This window comes from Fundulus heteroclitus, chromosome 4 (genome assembly GCF_011125445.2).
Source record: "Fundulus heteroclitus isolate FHET01 chromosome 4, MU-UCD_Fhet_4.1, whole genome shotgun sequence".
NCBI lineage: Eukaryota > Metazoa > Chordata > Actinopteri > Cyprinodontiformes > Fundulidae > Fundulus > Fundulus heteroclitus.
Window position 1 is genome coordinate 16,937,214 of NC_046364.1, and position 19,804 is coordinate 16,957,017.

Consider the following 19,804-nt stretch of genomic DNA (forward strand, 5'->3'; position numbering starts at 1 on the left):
AATGTTCTGAAAAAAGGAATCCAAAAAAACACCATTACTGGCTACGAACACATTGAAAGCATCTGTTTAAGCCTCGGGACAATTAGTGGGGAGAGAGTATAGCATATATGACATGTCACTTTTTAATCCGATTTTGATGGATTAAAAGTGGGCGGGGCGATTAAAAGGGGCGGGGCTTATTTTTTTATTGACCTTTTAGGTGACCCCACTCACATGATCGTCATGTGGCCCTGCTCGTGACCCTCATGTGACACCCTATCATTGACATTATTACCCTACCACGTGACCCCTCATATGACACCCCCCCCCCACATTAATCATTATTAAATTAATTATTATTTTTTTTTGTTAATTGTATTATTATTATTTTCATTTATATTCTTATCATTAATATTATTACTACTATCATTGATATTATTGTAATTATTTAATCCTGTTATGCATACCCAACCTTTTTTAGTAGTATTATTGTAATCATTTAAAGTTATTTATAATTATTTAACTCCGGTATACATACCCAATCTTTTTATTAGTATTATTATGATTATTTTGAATTATTTAATTCCGTTACGCGCACCCAATCTTTAAGGTGGGAGGAAATCAGTCTTTGTTTCAGCCGTAAAAGCAGTCAGACTCTGAATACTTAAAGTTTCAAAATAAAGATTAAAAATAAAACTATATAAATCGTTTAGACGCATAAGCTTCCCCATCCGGAATCTGTAAATAAAAAGCTCAGGGTTCTCGCTCAGCCAGAATCCAGCGATGCAACCCCTCAGCTCTCCCTGTAAACAGCAAGCGTTTAATCTCAGTTACTGACTGCTTACCAGTTGCAGCTTAGAACATAATAAGTCCATACACTCTACAGGTCACTGTCAGTTTGAGGGTCATAAATTCACTCGGTCAGTAAGCAGTTAAAATAATACTCAACTTGTTCGAAACGCCGCGCGGGAGGAGACACAAGGGGGGGAGATCTCGCTTTCTCTCAATCATCTGACCCCTCAACACAAAAACTGTGTCTTTCTCTACAACCCTCGCGCCGTCATGCTTAGTATTTATAAATAGCGGACATCCTGTCACAAAAAAAAATCGACAGGATGTTGTATTTCACGCCTTTACGTATCCTAAAAATCCCCATCACGCGGACAAACACAATGCCTGTATTATCAATAATGTATATATAAGGCCCCCTTCCCCTCCCACCTAATCGAAGGCATATACGGTGACTCCCCCGAAACATGTCACAACTTCCTTCTTCGCGGCGAGCTACAACCGCTCAGAACTACAATGACCGGTCTACACGCGCTCCACCTGTGATATACCGTAAGTTACCCTTTCCTGTTTATATATTGTATCTATGCATGGTTTTTTAGTTTTTTTTATTTTCCACGGACTCCTCTTGGTAATGTGTGTAACTCGCTCCTGGGAAACCCTCACTGACGCTGTAGGAAATCCCTACCACGTCAGCGTACAGCAGTTTCTTACCTCTCTCTCTCTCTCTCTCTCTTTTTTTTTATCTCTAATTATTCCTCAGACCCCACTGCGAGCGATCTTAACACCATCTTTGATCAAAATTCTGACTTTGGTAATCCAACCTCATATTCACTTTAATGATATCCTTGTAAAACACTAATTGAAGTTCTAACCATCTTCATCTTATTTTTATAGATTTCAGGGGGAACGGTTACATTGATGCTCAATGTAATTGTTTATATTATTGTTTTTTATGAGTTTGCATTTAAAGCGCTCGGGTTTTTGTAAGAGTTGTATTAGCGTTGTTTTTAAAAGCCTCTCTGCTTACAGAAGCAGGCCCCCTCGCTCTTGGAGGAGAGAAGGTGAAGGTAGAGACCTTAAACCCACCTCAAACTGGTCAAGAAAACCTTGGAACCTCCTCAGATAGTGAGTAATACAGCTTTTTTATTAATTGATTTAATAATCAAATCATTATTTCTTTATTTACAGTCTTAAAGTGTAAACTAGTTTTCTGCACGGTTCAAAAATATCTATGCCTCCCTCCCGCTGTATGTGTGTGTGTGTGTGTGTATGTGTGCGTGTTCCACCGTCTTAGTGGGGACCATCACAGGTTTTTAACCTTTCCAGTCAGGATATTTTACAAAGTAGGGATATGTTAACCATGTCAACCTTATGTGTGTGTGTGTGTGTGTGTGTGTGTGTGTGTATGTGTGTGTGTGTGTGTGTGTGTGTGTGTGTGTGTGTGTGCGTGTGTTCGAATCACACCTCTACTCCTCGGCCTCTCTTCACTTTTCACCTCTATGCTGGTTTTTACTCATTTATTTAATTGTATTTACTTATTTAAATATATATATATATATATATATTATTTTTGTTTTTTATGAGTTTGCATTTAAAGCGCTCGGGTTTTTGTAAGAGTTGTATTAGCGTTGTTTTTAAAAGCCTCTCTGCTTACAGAAGCAGGCCCCCTCGCTCTTGGAGGAGAGAAGGTGAAGGTAGAGCCCTTAAACCCACCTCAAACTGGTCAAGAAAACCTTGGAACCTCCTCAGATAGTGAGTAATACAGCTTTTTTATTAATTAATGTAATAATCAAATCATTATTTCTTTATTTACAGTCTTAAAGTGTAAACTAGTTTTCTGCACGGTTCAAAAATATCTATGCCTCCCTCCCGCTGTATGTGTGTGTGTGTGTGTACGTGTTCCACCGTCTTAGTGGGGACCATCACAGGTTTTTAACCTTTCCAGTCAGGATATTTTACAAAGTAGGGATATGTTAACCATGTCAACCTTATGTGTGTGTGTGTGTGTGTGCGTGTGTTCGAATCACACCTCTACTCCTCGGCCTCTCTTCACTTTTCACCTCTATGCTGGTTTTTACTCATTTATTTAATTGTATTTACTTATTTAAATATATATATATATATATATATATATATATATATATATATATATATATATATATATATTATTGTTTTTTATGAGTTTGCATTTAAAGCGCTCGGGTTTTTGTAAGAGTTGTATTAGCGTTGTCTTTAAAAGCCTCTCTGCTTACAGAAGCAGGCCCCCTCGCTCTTGGAGGAGAGAAGGTGAAGGTAGAGCCCTTAAACCCACCTCAAACTGGTCAAGAAAACCTTGGAACCTCCTCAGATAGTGAGTAATACAGCTTTTTTATTAATTAATTTAATAATCAAATGATTATTTCTTTATTTACAGTCTTAAAGTGTAAACTAGTTTTCTGCACGGTTCAAAAATATCTATGCCTCCCTCCCGCTGTATGTGTGTGTGTGTGTATGTGTGCGTGTTCCACCGTCTTAGTGGGGACCATCACAGGTTTTTAACCTTTCCAGTCAGGATATTTTACAAAGTAGGGATATGTTAACCATGTCAACCTTATGTGTGTGTGTGTGTGTGTGTGTGTGTGTGTGTGTGTGTGTGTGTGTTTGTGTGTGTGTGTGCGTGTGTTCGAATCACACCTCTACTCCTCGGCCTCTCTTCACTTTTCACCTCTATGCTGGTTTTTACTCATTTATTTAATTGTATTTACTTATTTAAATATATATATATTATTATTGTTTTTTATGAGTTTGCATTTAAAGCGCTCGGGTTTTTGTAAGAGTTGTATTAGCGTTGTTTTTAAAAGCCTCTCTGCTTGCAGAAGCAGGCCCCCTCGCTCTTGGAGGAGAGAAGGTGAAGGTAGAGACCTTAAACCCACCTCAAACTGGTCAAGAAAACCTTGGAACCTCCTCAGATAGTGAGTAATACAGCTTTTTTATTAATTGATTTAATAATCAAATCATTATTTCTTTATTTACAGTCTTAAAGTGTAAACTAGTTTTCTGCACGGTTCAAAAATATCTATGCCTCCCTCCCGCTGTATGTGTGTGTGTGTGTGTGTGTATGTGTGCGTGTTCCACCGTCTTAGTGGGGACCATCACAGGTTTTTAACCTTTCCAGTCAGGATATTTTACAAAGTAGGGATATGTTAACCATGTCCACCTTATATGTGTGTGTGTGTGTGTGTGTGTGTGTTCGAATCACACCTCTGCTCCTCGGTCTCTCTTCACTTTTCACCTCTATGCTGTTTTTACTCATTTATTTAATTGTATTTACTTATTTAAATATATATATATTAGGGCTGGGCAACGATTAAAATATTTAATCGCGATTAATCGCACTGATTAATCGCGATTAATCGCGATTAATCGCATTGTATTTACAAACTCCAAGAATGAATTCAAAAGTAGTGTAAAGAGCACTTTTATTTTAATGTTCTGCTGCCATATGAACAAAAGTGTTGTAACATTTGTAGCACTTATCAGTAACACATATTTAGTGTAAAGCTCAACTTAAACATGTAAAACAAAAAATAGCAATAATAATAAATTAAAGCTTATTGCCACTGACAGGGAATTCTCTTATGGGGAAAAAATCTACCAAAAACAGGCAATTTCTGAGGTAACAGCAGGGAGCAGCATTACCATTTTATGTTCAATACCAAAGTTTAACTTGGCAGTGGTTCCAACTAACTTGTTTCTGTCATATTCCATGCTGGAAGAACTTTAAACTGAAATGCTTGCTAACTCGATATGCTTGCGTTTATTTGACGTTGACACGCGGTTTTTTGTTGTTGCTTTCTCGCGCGCATATAGTGAATGGCAGGGAAAAACAGGCAAAAATACATGGATACTTTGAAACGAGAAGCGACTTCACCGACGGCGTCGATGCAGACCCCCCCCCCCGCTCCGCTCCGCACAAAACTTGTTCCGGCCGCCAACTCACCGCCTCGCCTCGCCTAAGCTCGCTCGCGGTACCTGCGGGAAACACCGCCTTCCGCATGTCAGCTGTGTTTTTTTCCGGCCAGCACCTTTCTTCCTCTTTGAATCTGAGGCTGGGCTGACAGCGAGGTTATTGGCGCATTATCGCCACCTACTGTTCTGATTCAAACCCCTACACCGCAGCAACAGACCTTCACAAAATAAAAGCATGTGACCAACATGCGTTAACGCGCGTTAAAGAAAATATCGCCGTTAATAGTCTAATGAGTTAACGCGAAATTAACGCGTTAACTTGCCCAGCCCTAATATATATATTATTATTTTTTATTTATTGTTTATTTTTATTTTTTTATTTTGCAGCCCCAACCGCCAGACGGGGAACACCCACTTTAAAACGTAAGAGGCAACTATCCATTTTGGTGAAGCTACAATCTACCGCCCAGAGGTATCAAGAAGCCATCAACAAAAACTTATCCAGATCAATTAAAGCCCGGAAGATTATGACAGGTAAATCTGAATCTCAAAGCTTTCAAAGAACTATGTTTCCTTTTAATAAAATGAATAAAAAAAAAAAAAAAAAGCCTCCTTCTTTTCTTTATTATATCATAATAAATCAATGACTGTTTTCTTTTCTTTTATTATCATTATTACTTATTATTATTAATATAATTATCATTATTATATTTATTATTTTTCTACAATTTGGTTTCTCGTATAATAAATCAATGTTGTATTCTCTCCTAATTATAATTATTTTGGTCAAATTACAGAAGCGGTGGAGAGTATTCAGAAAATTCCACTTTCCGGTCGCAAAGGAGGGTTCCACATCCGGAAAAGCTCTGAACTTCTGAGAACCTGCAAGTGTCTGCTGGACGAAACCGCCAAGACGTCAACGCTACAGTAGAGTTAACCTTTTAAATTGTGACCTCTGTAAACATGGATAGTCAGCCAATGAGAAATGCATTGTATGAAATTGTTGAAGCTGTGAATGAACTCCGTAATCTCCCTGTACACCCTGCAACCGAATTTCTCAATCTAACCCCAAATTCCCCCGTCAGAACTCAGGGTCCAGATTTGGATCTTCAAGGCTTACTGTCTGTAAAACGAGCCGTCCAACGATTAAACGATTCTTTCTCTCAACCATACTCGCCTGAAAATAATTCCTTAGAGTTTCAACAGCAAGTTACAAATGCTTTACACGAAATCACACAAATGGTTAATGAGCTTCCTGTTCACCGCGTGCCTGGTTCTTTCAATGTAGCTCCACATTCACCGTCCAGGTTAGAACAAGCGATTCATCAATTAAACGTTTCTCTCTCTCAAACATTTAGCCCTAATCCTACAAACGTTCAGTATGAGCAACATGGGGGTAGTCTTGTAGAAAACGTTGAACATAATCCCTCAGGTTCTATGAATCCTGCTTCGCCAAATCCCTCATCCAACCAGCCTCATCAGCCAAGCCTCATTGCACCCGACCTCCCCACACTCGATCGAGCAAATCAACCCTGCACTAGTCATGGAGAGCGAGCTGTTAACAGCTCTGAACATACCCAACAAACTCAGAGAGAGCGTGAAGGTTTCAACGTTACAGAAATAAGACGTCCTTTCAACGTCATTGCCTCGCGAGCCGGCGACGCTCCCAACCCCGCTGAATTTTACACACAAGTGTATCATATTCTCACAGAGCTCGCAGAGTCAGCTGCTCGCCTTGCCTCTCGTAGCGATATTATTTAACTAGAATTGAGCGGAGAAGGATTTTCTCATCACGCCATCGTTCAGGTAAATGATGAACGTGATTCAATTCTGCCTGCATTTCTGGAATTTTTAGAGGAGCTAACACAGTCAAACGCGGAATTGCCGGATCCAAACAACTTAGAAATGATCGTTCAGGTTGTAAGAAACCCTCATGGAGGTGTCAAACGTAAAGCCGAAAAAACATTGGACTGTGAACTGATTCGTAAAAAACGTCAACATTTGTATATCGTCGCCAATCGTTCTGATCAGCTCTGTTTTTCAATCAGTCTTGCCCATCTATGTAACCCTGCTTTTACAGACGCCCAAGCCGTGCAGCAAGCTGTACTTTGGCAACGCACAGCGGGCCTCACAGAGCAAACCCCCGTCACTTTCAGCGATGTGCAGAAATTTGAAAAGATTGTCAACAGGAAAATTGTGGTTTTCTATAAAGACGGTAAGAATGCAATGCTTCGTAAATTCCAGACTGACTTTTCCGATCGTTCAAATCCGCTTTTTCTGCTTCTGTTCAAAAACCATTATTACGGCATTAAAAACCTGCGAGGGTTCACCGGTTCTAACTACGTTTGCAACTACTGTTTTACCGGTTTCCAAAACATCAACAGGCATAACTGCGAGGGTCATTGTCCAGTTTGTCTCGATCCAAAATGTACTCTGCAGCGGTACAACTCTGTACAATGCGCAGATTGTAACCGAATCTGTCTCTGTCGTAATTCATTCTGCCTTGATAGGCACAAACAGCCCAGATTGAGACCTTACCTCGGAAAGCATGTGAGTAACTGCGAAACGACTAAATACTGTCCTCTGTGTAAAAGGCTATATAATCTAGCAGCAGGTGGGGGTGGCAAGCCTCACGAGTGTTCAATAAAATGCACGGTCTGTCGTCAGAAAGTCCCTAGCGGTGTTGATGTAACGTTAAACGAGCACCAGTGTTACATTCAACCCACACTGACAGACCCTGAACTCGGAAATAAACTGTTTTTTTACGATTTTGAAACTTTTACAGATCAAACTGGGAGACACATCCCATTCCTTGTCTACACAAAAACTTTGGCGGGGGAAGTTTGGTACTCTTACGGGCTGAACTGCGTCAGGGATTTTCTGCTTCATTTCAGAAATCCTCGTTACAGAGGTTTCACTTTCCTAGCTCACAACAGTCGTGGGTTTGACTCTTACTTGGTTCTGAGTGTGATGGTTGAATTGGGTATTAAACCGTACCTTATCACACAGGGGAGCAAAATACTCTGTTTTACCGAGCCTGATTACGCTCTTAAATTCATCAACAGTCTTTTCATTCCTTACGATGAAACTCAGCCAAATGCCGAAAGCATTGGGATTTAACGATCACTGTAAAGGGTTTTCCCCTCACTTGTTCTCCTCTGAGAAGACTTTAAACTACGTGGGTCCGCTTCCTCCCCCCAGCTTCTATGGGGTAGATCGCATGAACCCTGCCGAACAGGATCGGTTTTACACTTGGTACAACGAAGCTTGTAAACACCCCTTTGACTTTCAAAAAGAAGGTCTTTATTATTGTCAAAATGATGTGGAGATTCTTTTCAAGGCTTGTGTGAAATTCAGAGAAGAGTTCTTTAAAGAGACAACCGTGGATCCTTTAAAGTCAATCACCATTGCCTCAGCCTGTATGAATGTCTTTACATCCAATTTCCTCCCTCCTAACACTCTCGCGATCCCCTCCCCGGTGGATTACCGACGACAATGTAAAACAGTTTCGGACGCGTCTATTCAGTGGCTAGAATGGGTAGCTCAGGAACGAGGCATTTTCATTCAGCATGCGCTCAATAAAGGTGAAAAGAAAATCGGCCCTTATCACATCGATGGATACGCGGAGGTTCGAGGGGTGAAAATTGCGTTTGAGTTCAACGGGTGTTTTTTTCATGGGTGTCCCACTTGCTTTCCACCCGACCAGATCTGTCCTCTCAGGAGGGTTTGCTTTGAAACATTCCACTCTGCTACCATGGAGAGAGCGAGGTTATTGCAATCGGTTTACGGCGTGCAATTAGAAGTTATTTGGGAACACGACTGGATCCTAATGAAGGACTCGCACCCGGGTCTCAAAAGGTTTCTACAGTCTTTCAACGCACCGGAGCATCTTTCCCCGCGTGATGCCTTATACGGCGGGCGTACTTGTGCTCTCAGACTCCGGTACACGGCGGAGGAGGAGGAATCGGTGCATTATGTAGATTTCACCTCATTGTACCCGTACGTGAACGCAAACTGTCCCTATCCTCTCGGCCACCCCAAAATCATCTGCAAAGATTTAGACGATCCATGTAGCTATTTCGGGTTCATCAGGGCAACTCTGTTTCCACCCCGCGGTCTGTTTTTTCCCGTTTTGCCGTACAAGACATCTACCGGTAAACTCGTGTTTACTCTCTGTGGGGTGTCCTAAGTGGGGCTGTGTTAAAAAAAATATATTTTTCAGTTCTGAATTTATTTGCATATTAATTCCTAAAGATCAATCTATAGAACCAAAGATCAGTTTTAAGCAACAATCCAATTTGAGATCCGAACGAAAAGAGTTGATTCTTAATCTTGAAAATCGGAATCGTAACAATTCTTGAAATCTGAATGGATACGCAGCCCTATTTATAAGAGCTTACTGGGTCCGTCAGAAAGAAGCTTGTAGCAGTTTCTGAACCGGCAGAGGCATTTAAAGAGCTCACAATAATTCAGAATTGAATCAATCCAAACACTTATACTAACTGTGAAGCATGAAGTGTCATGGTTTGTGGATGTTTTGCTGCAGCAGGGCCTGACCAGCTCAGCATCACAGAATCCAGTGGGAATCCCTTTATGAGAGGGAGTATGAGGAAAATGCGAGATCATCTGTAAAGCAAGAAATATAAGCTGAGGCACAACTGACAATAAAACATACCAGTAGATCCATGAAGGACTGGCTCAGAATTTAAGGAACTGAGACTGAGTCAAAGTCCAGATCTTGATCCACTTGAGAGGCTGTGGGGTGACATAGCCGATCTGATCTCTCCCAGCTGAGAGTGAGGAGGCAAAATTTCCTCAAACTGCTGTCAGAGGCGGTAGATGGCTTCAAGAGGCACCTCATTGTAATATTGTGTAATCTGTGGATTTTATGGGGACTTTTTAAAACAACTTTGGACCAGCGGACAGAACCACTCATAGACATTATATTCGTAGACGCCTCGTTCGGCGGGATCTGCCTATGCTGCAAATGAGTCAGAGCGTCCGCCATGTTGAATGTGGCAAATGTTCTGTTAGACTGAGTCACTTAAACAGTATCAGAGGGAGTTTAATCTCAGAACACACTTTATATTTGTAATATTTTAATTTTTTGTAATATTACAAGTTTATTTTCTTATGCCTTTGGCTTCATTCTTGTAAAGAATAAAACTAATTAAAAGAATCTAACCTGGCCCTATTACTCCAGGAGTGAAATAGTTCTGCAAACTGTGACTATTCTGGAAATGTGCCCCCTTAATTCTCATAATATGACGTTTTTCTAATAATATTACCACTTTTGTCTTTTTTACTTTATTCTCCTATGACTTTTTTTCTCATATTACTAATTGTATCTCTTTAATAGTGCCCCAAAAAGGTCTGTTCCTAATCTGTGTCTATACCAGATCATAAAAGGTTCACACAGCTTTATGAAATAATGAAGACCACAATGTTTAGATTTAACCAATTAATTTTTATATTCATAACACATACACACATAATATATATATATATATATATATATATATATATATATGAGTATATATATATGAGTATATATATATATATATATATGAGTATATATATATATATATATGAGTATATATATATATATATATATGAGTATATATATATATATTTATATACTCATATATATATCTATGAGTCTATATATATATATATATATATATATATATATATATCTATATACTATATATATCTATCTCTGCGTATATCCCTCTATCTCTCTATATGCGTATCTCTCTATATCTCTCTGCGTCTATCTATCTCTCTCTATGCGTATCTCTCTCTCTCTCTCTATGCGTCTCTATATCTCTCTATCTATCTCTCTATATATATATATATATACACACATTCATAATACTTCAAAATCTATATATGCACAACTATATCTAAAACCATCAATCAATAGCTCTCTGTTCTGCCAGTCTCTATCAATTAATCTATATATATTTTTTTACAAGTATATATAAGCTCCATTTATATACGTCGACACCTCAATGGGCGCAGGTTTACACGTCGACGTCACCACCATATCATATGTGGCAGACAGTAGTGAACATCTATGTTCCCTGTATATATGTCTTAAGTATTTAGATAGAAAGATAAAGATGGAGCTTATATATACACTTGTAAAAAAATATATAGATATAGATTCATAATAAAGTAATCATTTAAACTTGTGTGTGTGTGTGTGTGTGTGTGTGTGTGTGTGTGTGTGTGTGTGTGTGTGTGTGTGTGTGTGATTATTGACCGAGGCAAGAATCGTTAGAATTGTTTATTTGGCGTTTGTCATATTGACAAATGAATAAAACTGGACTAATTACACGGAGGAAACTCCTACATCAGCAAAGTGTCCCCCTGTTTATTACCAAAAACTATGTTTTTCTTTCAACGATGTTGGTTTGTTGGGAATCAAGGTTTCCGTGATCCAGCCAGTACCAAGGATGGAGATGGGGTCAAGTTGTAGCTCAGTAAAAGGTAAAGCTGCATTGAAAGGCTCTCTCACTTTGGTGCTCACTGAAAGTTTCAAAAGGCCGCCACACGCCAAGCAAAACAGAAAGCTACAAAGTGTTGACATTTTAACTTAGTTGCCAGTTTAATTTAAAAGCTCCCAGAAATACATCATTATTCACATGTGTAAAATCCATACATCCTCAGACAAACAGCATAATACAAACACTCTTTTTGAGTTTCGAAGACCAACATCTTCGCATGAAATGTTTAAATAAAAGAATTAGGGCAATGTTTTTGACATTTATAAATGCAACGAAAAACAAAACCGTTCATCTAATTCCCCCCCTGCTCTCTTTCTGGGATTATTATTGCTCCGTTTCACTGGAAAGAAGTGAAAGATCTGTGCTCACACTACGCTTCCTCTGAATAACTCTAGAATGACAACTGAGTACCTTTAACTGAGCAAAAACACTTTACGCTGCAGGTGGCTGAAACAATCTGGACTTAATGCTTATAAGAAAATGTGCAAAATTATTGCTAGTTTTAAACTTCCCTCTAAAATTAACCAGTTTGCTCAATCAGTCACACATATGTTTGATGTGAACAAGTAAGTCACACACTGGCAGCCATCAGAAAACAGATGCAACATCTCATTTTCATGACTCTCATATCTCATGGACTTTATTCTCAAAACTCTTCACCATCCGTCTGCACATCGGTGTGAAGGTTCAGCAGTGATTTGTCCTCTTTACACACTGAAGTATGATGCAATGTCTGTGAAATGCACTGCTGACAATCTATTACAAAATCTACTTTATATTCAGAAATAAATATACAGTCTGCTTGCATAGTCTGAAAGTGATTGTGGGTTGGGTCGTCATCCCGGACCGTAGGCGTCTGGATCCATGATGATGGAGCTGGGGGACGGAGGGTTTGTTCTGGTCCTGGATCTGTGTGGGGAAGGGGGGTGGAGGGGCATCATCAGGTCCAACCGTGAGGAGAGATGGTTTGAAGAGGAGGGTGGAGGCTACCTGAAGCAGAAGACAACCCCGTGGTTAGTGGAAACCTCCAAAGTGTCGAGTGTATTTACATTCAGGCCTCAGAGGTTTGCTGGAGGGCAAACAGCGTCATTAACACCGAGGAACACTGCAAACAGGTCAGGGCGAGAGTTTTGGAAAAGTTTAAACCTTATTAACCAATATCCCAAACTTTGAACATCTCGCCGAGCACATCTGAGGAAATGGGAAAGGATGATTAACCTGCAAACAGGGCAGTTCTAACTGAAAGGCTGGACAATGACAGCGTTAATCATTAAAGAAGCAAGGAGGGAATCTTTTTATTGGTTGCACATCACAGATTTAGCTCAACATTAAACTTTTTGCGTTGAATGCAAAACACTATATTTGGAGGGCAATGGGTTATCACTGTTGAGCAGATCATCTGCAAGGTGAAACACAATGGTTGCAGCCTCCTGCTGCGGGACTGCTTCCTGCAGCATGGGATATAGATGGGAAGACAGGTGGAGCCAAATAGAAGAAGAAGAAGAAGAAAGAAAACCTACTAGCGGCTGATAAAGACCAGCAATTCACCTTCCAGGGGGAATAAACCCCTGAATATGCAGCCAGATCTGTAATATTTAGATCAAAGCATTTTCATGTGATAGAATGGCCCCACCAAAGTTAAAATCTATATTTCAAGATCAAAGCTTAAACACTGTCATCTTTAGATGCTCTCCAGTCAGTCTGGCTGAACTTGAACTGTTTTACAAAGAAGAATGTCCGGACATTTCAGGCATATATATATATATATAACTAAACTAAACTAAAGCAGAAGCTGATCCTACAAGGTAGTACATTAGGAGGGCCAAATACATGCACACCACACTTTTCAGATAATTTCTGGATAACAATAAATGTGGGTAGCATTTTAAATTTCACTTATACTTCATAATTATACATTACTTTGTGCTTGGCTATCACATAAAAATCTAATAGCTTCGTAAAATCTCCACTGACTTTATGAGCAGAACTAATGCGTCTGTTATTTTATGATTTTGTCCAGTGACATGTCACAGGACCGGCCCGGCTGCAGGCGTGGTACCTCTCTCTGAGGGGCAGGTTTGGGTTACTGAGGAAGGAAAGCTGCTGCTCCAGACTGCACACTCGAAAGGCCAGGTAGCACGACGAGAAGATGAGCAGGATGATTCTGAGGAAAAAGGAAGAGAAAGAGACTATATTTATTTGCAAACGTGGAGGAAGAGACGTGTAATGTTTCCCAATGAACACTAGGGGGCGATATTTGATTTCCTGTCAGATGCAAGAATGGAATAGAGTCAATCTGCTTTAAATGTAAAATGAAGCTAAATAAAATAAAAAGAAGAACGAAGAACGGGGAAAAAGGAAAGTCTGAGATAACATTTATTGAATGAAGTTTTAAATGTGTGTTTTCTACTTTTAGAGCAGCTAAATTTACAGTAAAATCATTGCATGTCTAAACAAAAAATAATCATGTATAATATAATAGATTGATTGTGATTCCTTCATTATTTGTATCACTTTATAAATAAAGGCTTTTTCTTTTTACCCTGCTAGGAAAAGCCCTAAGTACTTATTTGGTGAAACACGTCTTCCCTTATCTGTAGCTACTTTCTGACTTTTCTTAATTTCTTGTCTTGCAATTGGATTTGGTGATTTATTTTTATTTGTTTTGTGTCTTTAATTGTCTCGTTTTTAAAACTTCAACTCTTCTTTTGTCAATTGAAGCAGGAATGTACAAAAGGAGCATTTAAATGCAGTTGTAAAAAAAATAACTAAGACGACATTGTGGACAATCGGAGATGGAAAACACATCACGGTGAATAAAACATTATTCATAAAAAAAATGTTTGTTACTGCAAAAAATGTATGATTAAAACATTTTGATTCAATGAATCAAATGTGAAAAATAACCTTTTAAATAAAATGCAAAAAAAAGAGGGAAAAAATAAAAAAGGTTATGGGGATGTGACAGAAAGAAATGCATGGATATAACATAAATAAATACTTCTGCACAGAATAACTTAATAACATAAATCATTATGACTGGAAATTAACGGAATGAAATAAAATAATCACAGAGCCATTTTTTTTAGATAACTACATTTGTATTTTATAATTATATTATGAATAATACCTGAGTTAGATCAAATATTAATATGGATACTAAAGTAAATAATCAATACAAAAAGTAAAAAACAATTCTAAATCCTTCAATTTGGATGTCTTAGATTGTAGATTTATTTATTGTGACAACTTTTGAAATGTCTTTTTTAAGCTGCTTATTTCTGGAACTTATTGCTAATTTTGTCTTAGTCCTTCATACGTTTAAATCTAAATTTGACCTCAATCTGAAACAGTTCCAGATGACAGGAATCAATTCCTATCTGTATGCCTGAAATGTTTGCGCCTGGGATGTGCTGGATATGAATGAACAAGGAGGAGCGGCGTCTCTACCTTTGCAGCAGGTCAAGTCTGCTAATCAAAGAAACCTTCATGTACAGGAAGAGATGAATATGAAGCGCATGCTGCTCTGTGACACATAATGGCAGGTATTGTTGTGACTAATGTATCATAGGAGGGTGTTTCTGCGTGGAAAAAGGTGCTTTAACAGCTCTGATCCCCTGTGTTAAGCCTGGCTGAATCACCTCCTATTTATATCGACACATTAATGCCCACAGAGTGTGTGGAGCTGTGAGTCAGCTGTTGGAGGAGGTGAAGGTGGTGTTGGTGCTTTCTGCGTGTCCCTTTGTACACTCACAGCAGGGTGAAGAACTTGAGCAGCTGGTACTCCATCTGGCCCAACTCTGCCACCGGCTCTGATAAAAGCCCTCTGTCTGTCTGCAGACCTCTGTCTAAAACACACAGACACATTGAAACACAAACCATTAAGCTTACTCCACTGTGCTACATGTTCCACGTCAACGCTTATGCTCCACCGTACTGGCTTCTCTCACAAAGCCGTGTACTGTCAGATGGTACGTCTAAAGATTTGAGGTTGTAACAAACTCAGAACAAAACTTTGCTTCATGGAAGAAAAAAAAAACAATCATTAAGTCGTCACTACAGCGGACTGTCACCGAAAAGCTGTTTGCTTTTAAAATATTTGCACAAAAGTTTACAATATCTGGACTTTAGTGGGTCGTTCCATATGCTTCCACCTACTGGCAGCTAAATGTACGTTCAGAGAAACAAATGCTATTAGAAATGGTCAAACATGAGGCCACTTTGTATTTTTTTATTTTTTTTAGAATTTTCCTCTATATAAAGTAGAAATTTATGTCTCAGATAAATATTTCTATACAAGTCCAAAGGCACATTTTCCACCTGAGCGGACATGTGAAAAGCGCTTTGCAATGTGCATTTTAAAAAAAAAAAAAAACTTGTTTCAATGCATGTCTGCTCAAAGATTATTTAAAATATGTATAAATGTACAAATCCAGAGTGGGTTCATCATAATTCTTACGTAAAAGGGCTAAAGGTTAGAAACACTGATCCAAAAAAAAGTTATGTTTAAAAAAAACATACAGTGTGCCATTTATTGGATACATATAAGGTGTGAGAGTATTAAGGTTTGCTTAAGGTTTTTTTTTTTTTAAGCAGGCAGACCTTCTTCTAATCCTTTGAAAGGCTTGTGATCAATAGTTCTTCTCACACTCTGTTGGTCTTTCAGTTCTTCTTTTGACAACTTTCAGTTAGAAAAGCTCACAAATGGTCGATAAAAGAAGTTTCAGGTCTTGAAAATACATGTAGAGCAGATGAACAGTGTCTGAATGTCACGTCTTCAGGAAAGAGGTGAGAAAATCCAGCAAAGACCCCACAGGACCTGAATAATCTAACTTTCTTGGGTTAGTTGTTTACCTTATCCAAGGTTTTCAGCCATTAGGTTTTTAAAAACAAATTTCCTGGTGCAAAATCCTAAGTTATTTGTGTCAGACTGTGTTATTTTGGGTATTTTCTATAGATTTACCAGAATAAATGTGAATAAATCCTTCCTGTGACTTGCAGCTGGTAACAAAGGCAGCATATTCCATGACCCTGTGTGCTGCGGTACCTCCTGACCAGCTGTCTATCTGCATTTCACACCACCACACCCTGCAGCAACATGCTCAAGAGGCTGTGCGCTACGATAAAAACTGAATTAATGGACCTGTTGGTGCAGTTTATCACCGCAACACTCGCTAGTTTTTAGATGTGTGGCTGCCATATCGGATTTGAAGTCCGGATCGGAAGAAGACTCTTTGAAACCCACCCGACGCGTTCCTAATAGGCACAGGGCTGTGAAGCATCCAATATGTTACTCAGAGCACCAGAACCTTGATCTATCTAGAGGTTTCCTGTGGGTATAACCCGCTCCATGGCAGACATGTTTATTTTGTTGTTTTAATCTCAGCTAAATCTGCACGGGCACAAAGCTTTTTAATACAAGCCACCACGTGATCTAATCTCCGTGTGGAGCCTAATGTCTCGTTGCGTAAGAGAAAAGTCCAACAGGAGATTATTTGTTTGCTCTCACTTTCACAACAATAAAAGGACAACAATGCAAAAGCAGCATGGAGAATCAGGTAAACCATCAGCACCGTGTATGTGCTGCAGAGCGTGGGTTTCATTCAGTGACGCTGCTGTTGTAAAACTCTTCATCACCTGAAGGGCTTCATTTGAGCATCGTTACTATGCCTGGCAGCAGCTCACAAATCTTACATCATGTGGCCGTTCCAGGACAAACTTACCAGGGAGGCCAGGGTGTTTTCATGGGGGCACAAAACAACACAATCAAACACAAATGGAGGGCAATGTTTGACTGATTAATATATTAAGTGAATTCATGCCGAGAAACAAACTAATTGAACATTTAATGAATACTCAAACAAACACGTGTTAGTGGCTTAATTTATGCCACGTAACACATTATCAGTGTCTAATCTATACTGATAGAATAATTCATTAACTTGCCTTTAATTGCAACGGGATTAATGTGAGAATTTTCCTTCAAAGTGTGAAAAAAAAGAAATCAGAACGTCCAAATCGGTTCTTTAAAAAAAAAAAAGATCCACACAGGGGGAACACAGGGCCAACAGGTTAACCAGGCTTTTAAATTCTAGTTATCCATAAATGATGTCCTCTTTGGGAAATATTTCTTTATACACACATACACACACACACACACACACACACATACAACCACACACTTTTATTGCCGCAGCTTGATCTTGCACTGAAAAAAAAAAAAAAATGCAGCATTTATATCAAGAATATTTATTCAGTGAGACACAAGGCTGGATGAGGACCCGTGTGTCCATCTGGTCCCACGAACAGTGAGCAGGCTGATAAGAGAGGGGAAAAATCTCAGAGGGTCATTTATCTTGGAGAACTGCATCAAAAAGCAGTCTTTGCAGGTTCTTTATTTCTTTCTTTCAGCTTTAAACAAGACGTGGGTCTGACGTGATTTAAAGGATGGGTACCTGGACAGGCACCGCATGCTCACTGCTGTGGGTCTGTTTCATTTCCAAAGGATGGGAGAACTTTTTTAGCGTGCAGGGCATCATGATGCCAGGAAACTTTAAACACAAATCTAGCTGACTCTTCCAGAGAACCAAAAATGACCAGACTTAAACCCTACAGGAACCATGTGAGGTGAGCTGCAGGAAGGACCCAGCCCTCTGGGCGATGCTCAGATGTCCCTCTCTCTGCATGCTCCAGCCTTGTGAAATGTTACAGGAGCGAACCCGGTGTGGCCCACTGAGCTATATAATACACTGTAGGGCTGATTTTGCCAAAAAACTGAAGTCACTAGCCGCCATCTTGCTACTCCCTACTCTCACAGAACCCCACAGGATTTGGTTGCAACAACAAGCAGTTTTCTGGCTGAGTGAAAACGTTTCACAGGTAATTCTACAGTCAGTGGATGTACTAACACTATCAACTACTAGGAAATTAGGTGCTGAAATATTTTACATGTTATTCATATTAAACATACATATATGTGTATATAAGTATGTGTATATGTATATATGTATATATATATGTATACATATATGTAAATATATGGTTGTATATTGCTATTTATATATTTATAAATGTTATATATATAATTAAATAAATAAAATGCAAAATATTTCAGCACATGACTTTCTCATCTCAGTACTTAACAGTTTTAGAACATAACATAAAAGTATATGGCATTTGACATTTTAAAAGTTTTAAGCCCCCCACCCCCGAACATGAGAAAATCCTCGTTATTCGATGCTGTAGCGCACATATTCCCTAGTTACTGGGGAAAAATAGGGAGTACCAATATGGCGGCTGGTGGCTTCAAAGCGACTCGTTCTAACAGCGGCTATTAGCACTCCAGTGTATAATATAGCTCAGTGGTGTGGCCCTATTCGTTAAAGGCCGTTGTTCAAGGTATAGACAGCAGTGGCACAAATAACTGTGGAAGGAGCTGTATGTGGTAATGTGAGACAGCACACACCTAAGGATGTCCACAAAACAACCTGTGTTGAGCTTCTCCAGGGAACTTAGATACCCCGTATGCATCATGACCAACATTTCCTCACCTTCCAGAGGCGGCTCTGTCTTGAAGGGTGCGTCTGCTGCTCCCAGGCCGCCGGTGGAGCTCCCCAGGAGGTCGGGAAGGGAGGAGGACACGGACACCACAGAGGGTTTCCTTCTCCATTTTAACACTGAGGGGAACTCATCGACTACTGGGAACTCATCCGGAGTTGGGAACTCATCCTGCGGCACAGCAGAAAGAGGAGGATGTTTATTACAGACAGAAAGCCTGGACCCAACGTCTCTAAATGGACAAGTCTGATCATCAGAACTCCCTGTGTTTTTACATCATTTACTGTTGGTCTTAAAAAAAAATAAAAATCTGTTTCTTTTTTACTGATATGATTTTACTTCTTTTTACGTTTATATTTATATTGCATACTGGTTGATCAGAGGGAATTATACCGTTTCTATTCACTGGATTTCAATAAAAGCTGTTTCTGTTCTTAGGTTTGTGATAAATAAAGTATGTTAATTGTTTTTACAGTATGAATATTTTACTCTCTAATGGAAAATAAAGAGTCACTACAAGTAAGCTATTAAAAAATAATCTGGTTTCACATTTGTGAACATTTATCTAAATACTTTCACTTTTTAATGGTCATTGTACATCATCTATTCAATTCCAACAAAGCAACTCATAAACATAGATTTTCAACTTGCCATGCAGTTGAAAATATCACACCTTGTCAATATTTTTCATTACAAAAAAGAAAGTACTGGCACCACTCCTTCCTCTCATTCTTTTTTTTAACCTTTTTTGGTTACACTTTATTTGAAGGGGTGTACATAAGACGGACATTACACTGTCATAAACATGACATAACACCTGTCATGAACATAAATGACTCCTTATGAATGTTTAGGACTGTTGTCATTAATTGTCATTCGGTAAATTATGACAATATCAAAGCAAAGTTGACATTGTTTAAAATGTCTTTGTTATGACAACTTGACATTAACAGAGACAAGGTTAAATTAAGGGCTTGATTTGGGATTAGGGTAAATTAAGGCCTTGGTTTGGGATT

General features: G+C 39.0%; 2 protein-coding genes across 7 annotated transcripts in view; one reads left to right on the forward strand and one right to left on the reverse strand.

Moving 5' to 3' along the window:
* Positions 1 to 959: 959 nt before the first annotated feature.
* Positions 960 to 13,777, forward strand: LOC110366742. 6 transcript variants are annotated; one of them, XM_036136179.1, is made up of 8 exons: positions 960 to 1,320; positions 1,532 to 1,582; positions 1,801 to 1,896; positions 2,428 to 2,523; positions 3,026 to 3,121; positions 3,627 to 3,722; positions 11,154 to 11,214; positions 13,252 to 13,777. In XM_036136179.1, exons 1-7 carry the CDS (start codon positions 1,236 to 1,238, stop codon positions 11,201 to 11,203), a joined length of 570 nt encoding a protein of 189 aa, XP_035992072.1. In that variant the 5' UTR covers positions 960 to 1,235; the 3' UTR covers positions 11,204 to 11,214; positions 13,252 to 13,777. The 6 variants fall into 6 exon arrangements, with proteins under 6 accessions (XP_035992072.1, XP_035992066.1, XP_035992067.1 ...); XM_036136173.1 differs by lacking the exons at positions 11,154 to 11,214; positions 13,252 to 13,777 and adding exons at positions 5,107 to 5,253; positions 5,517 to 5,882; XM_036136174.1 differs by lacking the exons at positions 11,154 to 11,214; positions 13,252 to 13,777 and adding exons at positions 5,107 to 5,253; positions 5,517 to 5,882 and having other exon boundaries at positions 1,804 to 1,896.
* gramd2aa (GRAM domain containing 2Aa) overlaps positions 11,308 to 19,804 on the reverse strand; it is a 46,368-nt gene continuing 37,871 nt past the window's right edge. The window contains exons 10-13 of the mRNA XM_036135709.1: positions 18,782 to 18,959; positions 14,986 to 15,079; positions 13,291 to 13,395; positions 11,308 to 12,221 (exon numbers count right to left, since the gene is read on the reverse strand). Coding sequence (XP_035991602.1) covers positions 12,218 to 12,221; positions 13,291 to 13,395; positions 14,986 to 15,079; positions 18,782 to 18,959 — 381 coding nt within the window. The 3' untranslated portion in view covers positions 11,308 to 12,217. The remainder of the gene's footprint in view (positions 12,222 to 13,290; positions 13,396 to 14,985; positions 15,080 to 18,781; positions 18,960 to 19,804) is intronic.